General features: G+C 48.1%; 1 protein-coding gene across 1 annotated transcript in view; it reads left to right on the plus strand.

Moving 5' to 3' along the window:
* Positions 1–12674, plus strand: part of CABLES1 (Cdk5 and Abl enzyme substrate 1) — a 106737-nt gene that overhangs the window by 76189 nt on the left and 17874 nt on the right. Inside the window, exons 5-7 of the mRNA XM_068562248.1 lie at positions 7170–7266; positions 9000–9156; positions 10268–10371. Coding sequence (XP_068418349.1) covers positions 7170–7266; positions 9000–9156; positions 10268–10371 — 358 coding nt within the window. The remainder of the gene's footprint in view (positions 1–7169; positions 7267–8999; positions 9157–10267; positions 10372–12674) is intronic.

The following is a 12674-nucleotide window of genomic DNA, read 5'->3' on the forward strand; positions in this document are numbered from 1 at the left end:
ATAAATGCTGTGTGGTTGAGTTCCAGTGGATGTATGATCTCTTAATTAAAATGAGCTCACAAGTAGTATTTTCTTTCCTAATCCAGCTTTCAAGCTTTGCTTTCTTTACAGCAAATCTCTCATTTTTTTCTTTTTTAGGACCCAGAAATCCTGTTAATATTTAACTGGCTTTTTTATTTTTGAATTTTTGAATTTTATTTTATTTATTTTTTTATACAGCAGGTTCTCATTAGTTATCTATTTTCTGCCTATTAGTGTATATGTGTCAATCCCAATTAACTGGCTTTTACATTATTTACACATCAAAGTGCTCAACCTATTGTGGTTCTCTAAAGAGCAAGTGCCCGGTTTAGCTCCGGACTGGCATTCCAAGGTCTTGACTTTGGGGCTCCATGAGAGGAATGATTAGAGACAGAAGCCAGGCCATCCCCACCTTGGAAGCAGAAAGCCCTGGAAACTAGTTAATTGATCACACACACACTTGTTCCATCTACTTCCCAGGTGTTAAGTATTTAAATCTCTTTTTTTTTCTTTTTTAAGTAAGAGGAATTTTGGTTCATTGCTCCCTAAGGAAAGGGCCTTAGCTTGAATTTCTTGTTATCTCATAGGGAATCTTATTTGATCAGTTCCATGCATTATGGCTGGGTGAGATTTAAAAAAGGAAACGAAAGATCATTTTGCCTATTACACAAGATGAAATCAGGAGTTGGCCATTGTGTGATGAATAGCGACCTGGGTAACCCCCTTTGGGCACCAGGATATCTAGACTGGCCATCTGCTCGGACCGGATGACTTCACAACTGTGAAATCATGTATATTCACTTTATGCCGTGGGAGCCAAAACTAAGAGGTCCAGGGGGTTTCCAGCCATGAAGCTACAGGCTTTCAGGAGAGCTGCATTAAATGACTTCCAGTGCTGTCCTGTGAAGGATGGGTTTACACCCCCAAAAAGAACCAACCTACATTTCTGCTCCTTGCTTAAGGGTACAACTGCTGATTGGCTGTGTCCCCAAATGCGTTTTCATCTTCTGTTTTAATCTCCCCCCAGTCTTCTGAGAGGCCCTCCCCCATCCCCCCTTGAACCGCTGCCATCCACTCCCCAACCCATCGGCCACACGTTGTAAAAAAAATCTTTGAGCTGAGTTTTCAAAGCATGTTTGTTGCCTACAGCCTCTGCAAAAGTTAACAGACTTGAATAGAATGAGAAATGAACTCTTGTACCTAAATAAGTCGGAGCCGTAGCATCACCCAGGCCTGTGGAAGAGAAGGAATCAGGCCTTTGCATTGTCCAGTTTCTTAACTAGTGGTCTGTTAGTGCATCTGCCCAAATGAGATTTTCTCCTATGATCTGACTGACCATGTTTGTCTCTGAGTGCAAGCTACAGCATTTAAACCTTAATGCATACAGTTTTGGACAATATCCACATCTGGTGTGTTTTTTTTTTTTTTTTTTTTGAAATTCACGTTCTTTTATTTATTTATTTATTTATGACTGTGTTGGGTCTTCGTTTCTGTGCGAGGGCTTTCTCTAGTTGCGGCGAGTGGGGACCACTCTTCATCGCAGTGCGCGGGCCTCTCACCATCGCTGCCTCTCTTGTTACGGGGCACAGGCTCCAGACGCGTAGGCTCAGTAATTGTGGCTCACGGGCCCAGTTGTTCCGTGGCATGTGGGATCTTCCCAGACCAGGGCTCGAACCTGTGTCCCCTGCATTGGCAGGCAGATTCTCAACCACTGCGCCACCAGGGAAGCCCCACATCTGGTGTTTGAACTTGCCTTCATTCCATTTTCAGAAGGAGGTAGAACGTAAATAAATTAATATTTGAACTCTAGAGGTGTCTGGGAAAAGATGATCTTCTTGGCTTTTCAAAGAAATAGAAAAGTCCAACTTCAGTTTGCTTTTAATTACTTTCAGCTGCAGTTCTGTTATCCAGCTCAACCTCTTGGTACTGGAGGGTTAATGCTGGCATTTGAGCCAAAGAGATATTTCTATTTTCATACACCATTTTAATGAGAATTCAAAAGGATCATCTTAGAAAACATCAAGATTTTATCACTACTCCTCTGGAACTTCTGCTTAATTCTTTTTTCACTGGCGACTCTCTTTGGGTGAACCAGCAGCATCATTCAGAATTCCCTTCTGTGGTTGACTTCATCCCTTGGCTCCCAAAACAGTGGGGCATCAAGGACCACAGGTCTTTTGCTTGCTTTACACTTACATGTAAGTCCTGAGCAGTTACTATGTCTGTAGATTAGGTGTCACGATGTGAAGTTACAGTTTATGTAAGTCACACAGACGACAGCAATTTCATATGGTTCTTATTTATGTAGTCATCCCTCAGTATCCACGGGGAGTTGGTTCCAGGACCCCCGGTGGAACCAGAATCCACAGATGCTCAAGTCCCTTATATAAAATGGCATAGTATTTGTATATTACCTGCACACATCCTCTTGCATACTTTGAATCATCTCTAGGTTACTTAGACTACCTAATACAATGTAAATGCTATGTCAATAGTTGCCAGCATAGGGCAAATTCAAGTTTTGCTTTTTGGAACTTACTGGAATTTTTTTCCAAATGTTTTTGATCCAAGGTTGGTTGACTCCATGGATGCAGAACCTGCGGATACGGAGGGCCAACTGTATACGTTTCAGCAACTCTTATGAGAGCACTTAGCTAAGGCACCTTGAGAAGTTTGTCAGTCTCTTTTGAAAGAAGTATTTTTTATATCCTAAGAGTCTCAGTATATACAATTCAAAAGCTGTTAAAAGAGACCAACATTATGGAACTAGATTTGATGTGTTTCATTTTCCGTGCACACGTGGCTGTGTAAGTGGATGTGTGTACATGGGCACTCTTAATTCAATGCCGCCAAAACGGCAGCCCCGAAGTTAGTAACAACCTCTTCCTGAATCTGAGGCAGAAAAAATGGAAAAGTGTGCCCTCACCTGCCACCACAAAGCAGTCCATTTTCTAGAGCAGTTATATTTATAACCAGGTCAGTGAAGTTTCTGAAATGTGAGTGTAGCCAATACAGGTGCACCAGCTTTGGTGTACAAGAAATGTAGCATTTTTTTTTTTTTTTTTAGTTTACGTAATATAAACTCCCTTCTACAAGGCTGGAGGGAAATTCAGACTTAATGATCACTGGGCACCCCCTTCTCCCCTCCAGGATGCACAAAGGACCTGGAATGCTGTGAACTTGGGGAGCACCGTTGCTCACTGTTCGTTGGCGTGCTCTGGCTCCATCCACAGGGTCCTGCTTCTGTCCCCCCACCCACTCTGGGTCTCTTCTGTGAGCTGGGGCCTGGGATGGAGACACCCCCAGAGGCAATGGGCAGAAAGTGGCCAGGCCACTGCAAAAAGGCTGACTTATTAGTCCAGTACAGTAGCCACACGTGGCTATTTAAATTTTAACTAAAATTACCCCAAATTAACAATTCAGTTTCTCAGTCAACTGGGCACACTGCAAGTGCTCCGTTGCCACATGTGGCTCGTGGATGCCCTGCAGGACGGCTCAGATGGAGGAGGTTCCCTCACTGGGGGAGTTTCTGTTGGATTATAATGAGCAGTGTGTGTTTTCTCAGTAGCCGGTGAGGGTGGATGCACTATCCTCCTGGCTTATTTTCTTTCTCAGCATGCCGTAGTTATTTAGAAAGTAGAAAGATACAAGTGAAGCGCCAGCGGGAAGGGTGGCTGCGATAAGCAGAAGGGCGCAGTAATTCGCGAAGGATGGGTGCCCGCGGTCGGGGGTAGTGGAGTTTTGCCCGTCACGCTTTCTCTTCCGTGTGGTCCAAAGTGTCCAGGAGGTGCTTGGACAGTCTAAGAATCCCTGTTCCTTTAAATGGGACTTGGGGTTTATCTCATGGAGAGGAGTCTTGCATTTCATGTGTGCACAGAAAGTATAACTTTTGTTATGGCTCCATTTGCCACGGGGGAGGAGTGAAGAAGAAGAGTGTGGAGTGAAGGTGGCTGGTTTGGTTCTGCGAAGTGGGGTGTGTGCATCCAGTATCGAGGGGCCAGCTGGCGAAGGCAAAGGCAGAGCTGCCCCAGGGAAGCAGTGAGCCTGGGAGCAAATTGAGACAGATGCAAAGGGGCACGATGGAAAAACACCCACCTTCTGTGCCGTCTTTATGAACCAGCAAAGAGTCAGACTAGCTCCGTTCAGTAAGCACTTCTTTAAGCATCTTCACACATCAGACACCAAGTAGACAGGATACAGACTCTGTACCTGCCTGTAGCCAGCTCTCCATCCAGGAGCGCTCTTTTTTTTTTAATTTGTATTTTGTATTGGAGCATAGTTGTCTAACAATATTGTATTAGTTTCAGGTGTACAGCAAGGTGATTCAGTTATACGTATGCATGTATCTATTCTTTTTCAACAGGAGCACTCTTAATAGGGGCCTATTTAAATACTCCTTATTTCTTTTGGTCTTCTCATCCCATAAAGATATTCCTTGCTTTTGTATTAGTTTCAGTCCTAAATAATGTTCTCCATCTGGGTGAAGTGGAAACAAGGAGACAGTTCTTTGGGAGCTGGGAATTTGAGGCACGTGCTTGCTGGTTTAGGCTTTGGAAAAGCAGTAAGTCCGCAGAAGCACGTCGTGTGTCCTTTAACAAAAGATCAGGCTCTGCTTCTTTGTACCAGCTCAGCCCCTGGTCTTCCGCCATTGGGCCTCTCCATCCTTTCCCACCACTGCTATTTTTGCCTCCATGTCTTGTTCGGGTTCTTGCTCTGAAGGCATTTCCCTTTGTTAGTTGCCCTGGTGCAGTCATCGTCTCCGTCCTTAATTGCTTGAGGAAGTCTTTTGAGAGCTGCCCCGATGGCTCATGTAGGAGGTGAGTCAGCTGGGCACGTGGTCTCTGGGTACCTGAGGTCCTGAGGTTCTGGCGGCCTTGCTGAGCCCTGCTCTGCTCCAGCCCACCTGGTCCTTCCAGTTTTGGATTTGAGGCCAATAACTGGAAAACAGGTGTCTCTGTTGGCATGGCATATTCATAAAGTGATATGACTCACATCAGCCTGGACCTCAGAGCCCTCGGTGGGTGTGGCCCCAGCAGAGGAGGCCCCTGCGGGAGAACTCAGACACATCCCGAGAGCACTTCTGTTGCTCAGAACATTTTAGGGGCTCTCGAGGGGGTGATTTGCACCTCTTAACGAAGTATTTGCAATTCTGTGGGTTACTGTGCTGTTCTGTGTTGTCCTTAAGGGGTGAGTTTGATGTTCGGAAGTACCTGAAGTCACGTACAGTGAAATCTGGTCAATTGGGGTGGGGGGACACTGATTCAAGTAGTAAGTGTTCAAGGTTTTAAAAAATATTATAAATACACACCCAAACACACATACATACACATGCACTGTATATATACATATAAAGTTTGAAGACTGGGATGGGTTGGTTGTTTTTTGTTGTTGTTGTTGTTTTCTGCCTGACGTTAGTGTTGATTCCAAAAGGGGCTCCAGAGAAATCCTGAGCTTGACACGACCTTGGCCTCCCAAGGAGACTACCTTAGAAAATATCGTACTTACTAGATGCAGGTCTTGGGTGTTTCTTACGGAAACTGTCATTAATCAGATAGGATTAGGGAGTCAGTTCATGCATGGGATGCCCGTAGACAAGGATGACTGCTCAACAAAGTGCGAGAATACTTTTTTTTTTTCCTCCTTAGAAGGTGGGAGGGGGCGGCCTCTTGTCTCTTCCCCACCTCTCACCCGGCTCCCTTTCTCTCTTTCCATGATTCCTTCACCTTTGGCCTGGAGAGTCTTGCCTTTACATTTTGTTTATTCTTGCTGAGGTTGTAAGAGACACCCCTGAATGGGGTGCTTCCCTCCAGGCCACACGGCAGGATACTGCCAGGCTGGGGCAGCTTTGACTGATAAGCACTGTGTAGTAGAGCCAAGCTGGAAGAGAGAGCTTCCAAACGTAGCTGCAATTTGGAATCACCTGGGGAGCGTTGAAAACTCCTGCCACCTGCGTCCAGCTGAATCAGAATGAATGTCTGGGGATGGAAGCCAGACACAGTACAGGCGTACCTCGTTTTGTTGTGCTTCACAGATACTGCGTTTTTGTTTTTTTTTTTTTCACAAATTGAAGGTTTGTGGCAACCTTGCATTGTCAGATGATGGTGAGCATTTTTTAGTAATACTTTTAAATTAAAGTATGTACATTGTTTTTTAGACATAATGCTATTTCACACTTAATGGACTACAGCATAATGTAAACATAACTTTTATAAGCACTGGGAGACCAAAAAAATTCATGTGACTCGCTTTATTGCAATATTTGCATTATTGGGGTGATCTGGAACTGAACCCGCAGTGTCTCTGAGCCTGTAGTTTGTCAAAGATCCCAGGTGACTCGAATATGCAGCGAAAGTCTGAGAACTGCTGTAAGGAGGGGGATTGTCCATGAACATGTGAGCAGTTACCCCTGAGCAGAGGCACAGCCAGACCGAGGCCACGTGCTGCACAAGATACAGCGTTAGTTGCAAAACCGGTCTCTACAGCCCACTATTAGGGTGACCTTGGTGAGCTGTTTCCCTGCTCTGGGTTCTTTTTTTCTCATCTGTAAAGTAGGATAATAATTGCAATGCCTGTCTGATAGGATGATTTTAAAGAATGAAATGGAGGATGTGTGAAAGTCTTTGTAAATTGTGAAGTGCTCTATAAATGCTTGCTGTCAACACTGGAGATTATTCTTTTATAGAAAGATAATCATTGTCCAAGTGGCCTGGCAAGGTAGCTGGGGTGGCTCTTGTGGCATTAATTCCTTCGCTACTAGTACTAAAGCTGAGAACTGTTTAGGGTAAGAATTTCTCTCTCCCATCTAATAAGGGGGTGGCAGGGAGAGCTGGTCTCCCCCTGGCTTCCGGTTAGCCGACCAGCTAAGAGCCAATGGCCTTGCCGAGCAGGAAGGGACATCGGTAATCCATTGGCTTCTGAGCCTGACTCTCGTCTTCAGGCTGTCTGTTCAATTGGATTTCGTTTATTTCAAAGTGGGTAGAACTGCCTACCCACGGAGTGTCGCTGAGAAGGAGGGACAAAGAGAGGGTCTCATCCGGCAGGACTCTGTCATTTTTGCGAGTGTGACTGTCGTGTCCCGTCAGGAGACATCTCCGTGGCTCCTTTGGGTGCAAACAGAACCGTTTTTATTCTCGGCTTGTCCCCCCCAGGGATTTGAAATTGGACGGAGGGAGACAGTCAGCAGGAGCCGTGAGCCTGAAAGAGATCATTGGCCTGGAAGGCGTGGAGCTGGGCGCTGATGGGAAGGTAAGGCTGCCTGGCTTCCAGGCCACCAGCTTGTTCGACAGACACCACAAGGGTCAGGAAGCAGAGGCTGTGTGATGGACCACGAGCTGCGCTCGTGCTGGGTAACCCGATGTGGGACACGATTCTGGGTGCGTGACACCAGGCTGTCCCCGATCCCGGGTGTGCACATGGGTTAAATAGCAGCACAGCTATTTCGCCACTAATGCTGGTCCTGACCAGTTCAGTCACCCGCTCTTATCCTCAGGGGATATGTTCCAAGACCCCCCGTGGATGCCTAAAACCTTGGGTGGTACAGAACCCTATGTATACCATATTTTCCCCTATACATGCATACCAATAATAAAGTTTAATTTATAAATTAAGCACAGTAAGAGAATATCCGAATTGCCAGCATCACTACTTTTGTGCTTTGGGGCCACTATCAAGTAAAATAAGGGTCACTTGAACACAAGCCCTGTGATACCATGATAGTCAATCTGATAACCGAGATGGCTACTCAGTGACTAAGGGATGGGATCAGCTGGACAGAGGGATGATTCACATCCCGGGCAGGACAGTGCTAGATTTCATCATACTACTCTGAATGGCGCACAATTTAAAGCTTATGAATTGCCTATTTCTGGAATTTTCCATTTAATATTTTTGGACCATGAGTAACTGAAATTGTGGGTAAGGGGAGACTACTTTATCACACACACACACACACACACACACACACACGTGCGTGCGTGCACACAGGTGCATGTTCCAGGATGGAGTGGCGGGTGGTTTGAACATGCATTAACTGGTGGTGACGGCAGGCAGCAATCCCACTACTAGACAGTGTTTTTTGCTACCCATGGTCCTGAGAGGCTGAGTCCCTCGGCCTGAGAGAGTGACTACCGAGCAGGGGGCTGTCACATCCCACTTTCATCCACAATTCACTGAGCTGCTAGGTTGAAGTCTAAGGAGGGAAGGTTGAAATATGAACTGGACCTTTTTGTGCCAGATCCAGGCGGTCTTTGTAAACACTCCCAAAGCCTGTTTATGGAGACGACGCAAGGGTGTCTTTGGGGAAGTCGTCCAGTGTAGTTTGCTTGTAGGTAAAGCTGCTGGGGCAGCAAACGACCTACCCGTCACCCCTCCCGCAGAACAGCTGGTCACCCCTGCGCCCAAATGACATCGGCCTTGAGCTCACGTGTCGGGGTGTATGAGCCGTGTTTCTCCAAGTGGGTGAAAAGAAAAACACGTGTTGCCTCTTCATTCCTGAAGGTTGAGTGTTCACAGAGGAAGGAGGGAGGATGAAGTGAGATGAGCGTCATAGACACAGCATCTGCCAGGGGAACATGGGAGGGCACAGTCCCTTATCCGAGACTCTTGGGACCTGATATTCTAGAATTCTGCACTTGGTGGATTAGAAAAAGTACCACGATGTATGCCTCTTGTGTTAGACAACATCCTAGCAGCCTCTGCGATAGTACCTTGTTATCAGACACACTAATATCTCTGCCCCATAACGTGAATATTCACGCCAAGTGGGATAAATTAAAACTACAGATGGCCTCTAGTCAGTCCAGTTTAGGTTTTGGCACAAACGAGTGCCAAAACACATTTCATTTTTCGGATCTTGGATTTTAGAATTGCAGCAATAAGAATATGGACGTGAACTTGGCGTGGCAACGCTGCTTGGTCAGAACGCAAACCTAACACTGCCCGGGGTTAATCACTGGCCCGTTTTTGTCTTCACCTTTTAGACTGTTTCTTATACCCAGTTTCTGTTACCCACGAATGCCTTTGGAGCGCGGAGAAACACCTTAGACTCCATGTCCTCCTTCTCCCAGCTCCGTACCCTGAGCCACCGCAGCCTCTCCATCGGCCGGGCGAGCAGCGCCCAGGGGAGCCTTGACACAGGTAAGCTGGGGCCTGGCTGGTCTGGGTGGCTTGCAGCCGGAGGTGCCTTGGTGGACGGTGTGGATTGGGTCTCCCTGTGCACATTGGGAGACAGGTGCCCTGGAGCGTGAGCTCATCCCGCAGGTGACGGGACTTTTGGGCAACCGGATTTCAGGCCAGGCAGGCTCACAACCCTGCCCAGGGGCGAGCTCTTTAAATGAGAGGCCTCAGTCGCCAGCCCCTGAGCTCCCATGAGGAGACACGCCCAGGCCGCCTTGCAGAGATGGGTAGACTCCCCGGCTTCTCTCCACCGCTCAGCTCCTCATCTCTCCAAATACCTGGTTCTTGCCTCCATTCTCCTAGTGCTCAGGTTTGGCCTTTCTTCAAATAACTGGGCCATAAACGTACCATCCGGTGTGAGAACTTCCTTTGTGAGTCTCACAGTGGGTGAGCTTACTCGGCTGCTGACGGGAGACTTGGATGCTTCCAGCTTGGCCCGTACAAGCCTTTGTGAGAATCCACACGGGCAGAAAAATGCTTTATGAAGCAGGATTATGTCCACTGTCAGAGGAATTCCAGGTGAACACGAAGCTCCTTAGGCCTCTCCAGGTGCTGAGTTCAGAAGCACTGTGCTGATGTTCGGCCACCCCTGGTCACTGACTGCTGTTTGCACTGGTGGCTGCTGTGGTTTGCATTCATTCAGACCGCATAGCCTGCCCGGAACCACTCACAACAAACGTGCTTCTCACGTGCAATAACTTGAGGCTCATTTGATCTGCACGTTTAGAAAATGAGCCTTTTCCGTGCCACGTTTTGTAATCTGTGAGTGTTCACGGCATCTTTCATGCTCGTGAGGTTCTGTGCTCTCCCGGGTCAGGGAGATTAATACATAATTTTTTTAAATGGGAAAAATGGCAGAGAGTGTTAAGTGTTTGGTGAACCCCTCTGCCGGGGCGTACACTTCACGGGCGTGCAGAGACGCCTACTGACGGTCAGAGCGAGCAATGTGACTCTGAGCTCAGTGACCTGAAGCCACCCTGTCTTCAGTCTAACTTTGTGCCAGGCATTCACCCGGCTACTTCTGCTTCAGGAGGTCCCGGGCCCTAGTTATCATTTTGCGTGTGATCCTCAGGTAGCGACCCGGGAGAGTTCATGGACTATGACCCGAATCTCCTGGATGACCCCCAGTGGCCTTGCGGCAAGCACAAACGAGTTCTGATCTTTCCTTCGTACATGGTGAGTGGCGGCGGAGGGGTGGCAGGGGAGCTGACCCCCTCAGCCTCCTCGGAGAACTTGGAGGTGCCATGCTCATCCTAATGGACAGTGGCTCTTCCTGGGGTTGGGGGCTTGTTCAAACACTGCTCTGCCTGGTTCTTCTCGAGGACCTCCCCCACCACCCGCCGAGTGTGGGTCACTCAGGGAAGGACCAGCATCACATCCAGGATTCTGCCGGCCACCTGGCCTAGGTACACCACCACTTCAGAGGGCTTGAGAAGGCTGGATTGCCAGCAGCCGTGAAAGCTGCCAGCTCAGCGTGCAGCTTCACCTCTGAGGGTGTCCATGGACCCCACTAGGTAGGAGATCACCAATCATGCCCCATCACTGGCAGCACTGAGTTCAAGTTCAGCTGTTTGGAGTTCCTCGGTGACCGTAGGCCTCCGCACACACTCTGAGCAAACATTTGGCACTGGGTTCTGGATGACAGAATCATCTCCTGGGAAAGTGAAAGTAGGACAATGTGGGTGTTAAATGCAAAACCTTTCCTTGCTGTTTTTATTTCACAGGCTCTTCCTCTCTTTCCCTTTGTGTAATTTGGTTTCTGCTTTTGGCAGACCACCGTTTCCCACCGCTCTGGCCGCTGTTTCTCCAGACACCAGTGGGGCCTGACAGGGTCCTGTGTACTTTTACTGGGCAGACTTGTCCTGACTTGGATGTGGGCAGAGCCTGGGCTGCTGTGGGGTTGTGGGAGCCGGGCTTTTAGAGAAACCCACCGCGCCAGGCCTGCCACACACACCATCAGGTAGAGAGCACCGACCCAGGATGTCCCCACCGCCCCCCTGCCAGGCCTGGAGGGGCGAGTGCAGCTGAAAATGTCCTACTCTGGTTCCCTTGCTCCTCCCCTGCCGGCTGATGTCAGAAGCCCTGGCCCCAGGAGTGAGCAGAGGGTCCTTTTTCTGTTCTAGGCTCCTGTGTTTGCAAAGACCAGAGTGGGACCCCACCCCATGCACTCACTCTAAGCTTAGTGTTCTCAGCAGTGGGACCCCCCCCCCAACCCCAACCCCCAGCTTCTCTTCTCACTGAGCATCTGGCAAGTAGCTGACGACAGAGAAACACCAGGCAGAACTCAGGCCCTCGCTGTTCACTTTCAACGTATATCCTCTTGTAATTTGGCAGATAGCTCAGAGATCATTCTAAAATGCCACACTGAGGGACTTCCTGGTGGTCCAGTGGTTCAGAATCTGCCTTCCAATGCAGGGGACGCGGGTTCGATCCCTGGTCTGGGAACGAAGATCCCACATGCCACGGGGCACCTGAGCCCGCGCTCCAGCAACTAATGAGCCCGTGTACCACAACTACAGAGCCCATGCGCTCTGGAGCCCGTGCACCACAATTAGAGAGAAGCCTGCACGCTGAAACGAAAGATCCTGCATGCCACAACTAAGACCCGACGCAGCCAAAAATAAAATAAATAAATAAATATTTTAGGGGCTTCCCTGGTGGCGCAGTGGTTAAGAGTCCGCCTGCCAATGCAGGGGACACGGGTTCGAGCCCTGGTCCGGGAGGATCCCACATGCGGCGGAGCAACTAAGCCCGTGCGCCACAACTACTGAGCCTGCGCTCTAGAGCCCGCGAGCCACAACTACTGAAGCCCGCGCACCTAGAGCCTGTGCTCCGCAACAAGAGACGCCACCGCAACGAGAAGCCAGTGCACCGCAACGAAGAGTAGCCCCCGCTCGCCGCAACTAGAGAGAGCCCGCATGCAGCAACGGAGACCCAACGCAGCCAAAAATAAATAAATTAAATACATAAATAAAATATCATTAAAAAATAATAATAATAAATAAACATTTTAAAACATAAAATAAAATAAAATGCCACATTGAATCAGAATGAATTGCCAAAGGCATTTTGTTTAAAATTGCCCCGTCTCCTCTCTCTCCTATCCTTATTCTCCAACTCCTAACACAGAAAGCAAAACCAGAGCCATGTAGAGTTATTTTTTTTCTACCTATGACCTGTTAGTTTATTTACTTCTTTCTAAAAACGAGGGCTTATCCGTTATCAGCTGGCACATAAGAAATGTCCAGTAAATGACCAGAATCCTTACCCTGATGTCGTGGAGGGAGCAAGTGAAAGTTCGTGACTTGTGTAACAGTAAGGGTTCTTCATGTTGTTCACTGCTTTATTTATTAAAGTTCACTTTATTAAGTAATTTGGGCAGGAAACTGGGGCTCAGGGAGTCTGAGTGAGGCTGTCAGAGTTGACAGACAGGAAGTGAGGGGCTGAGGCTAGAACCCTGGGCTTAGTACTCTTCCTAC

Source organism: Eschrichtius robustus, chromosome 14 (genome assembly GCF_028021215.1).
Source record: "Eschrichtius robustus isolate mEscRob2 chromosome 14, mEscRob2.pri, whole genome shotgun sequence".
Lineage (NCBI taxonomy): Eukaryota > Metazoa > Chordata > Mammalia > Artiodactyla > Eschrichtiidae > Eschrichtius > Eschrichtius robustus.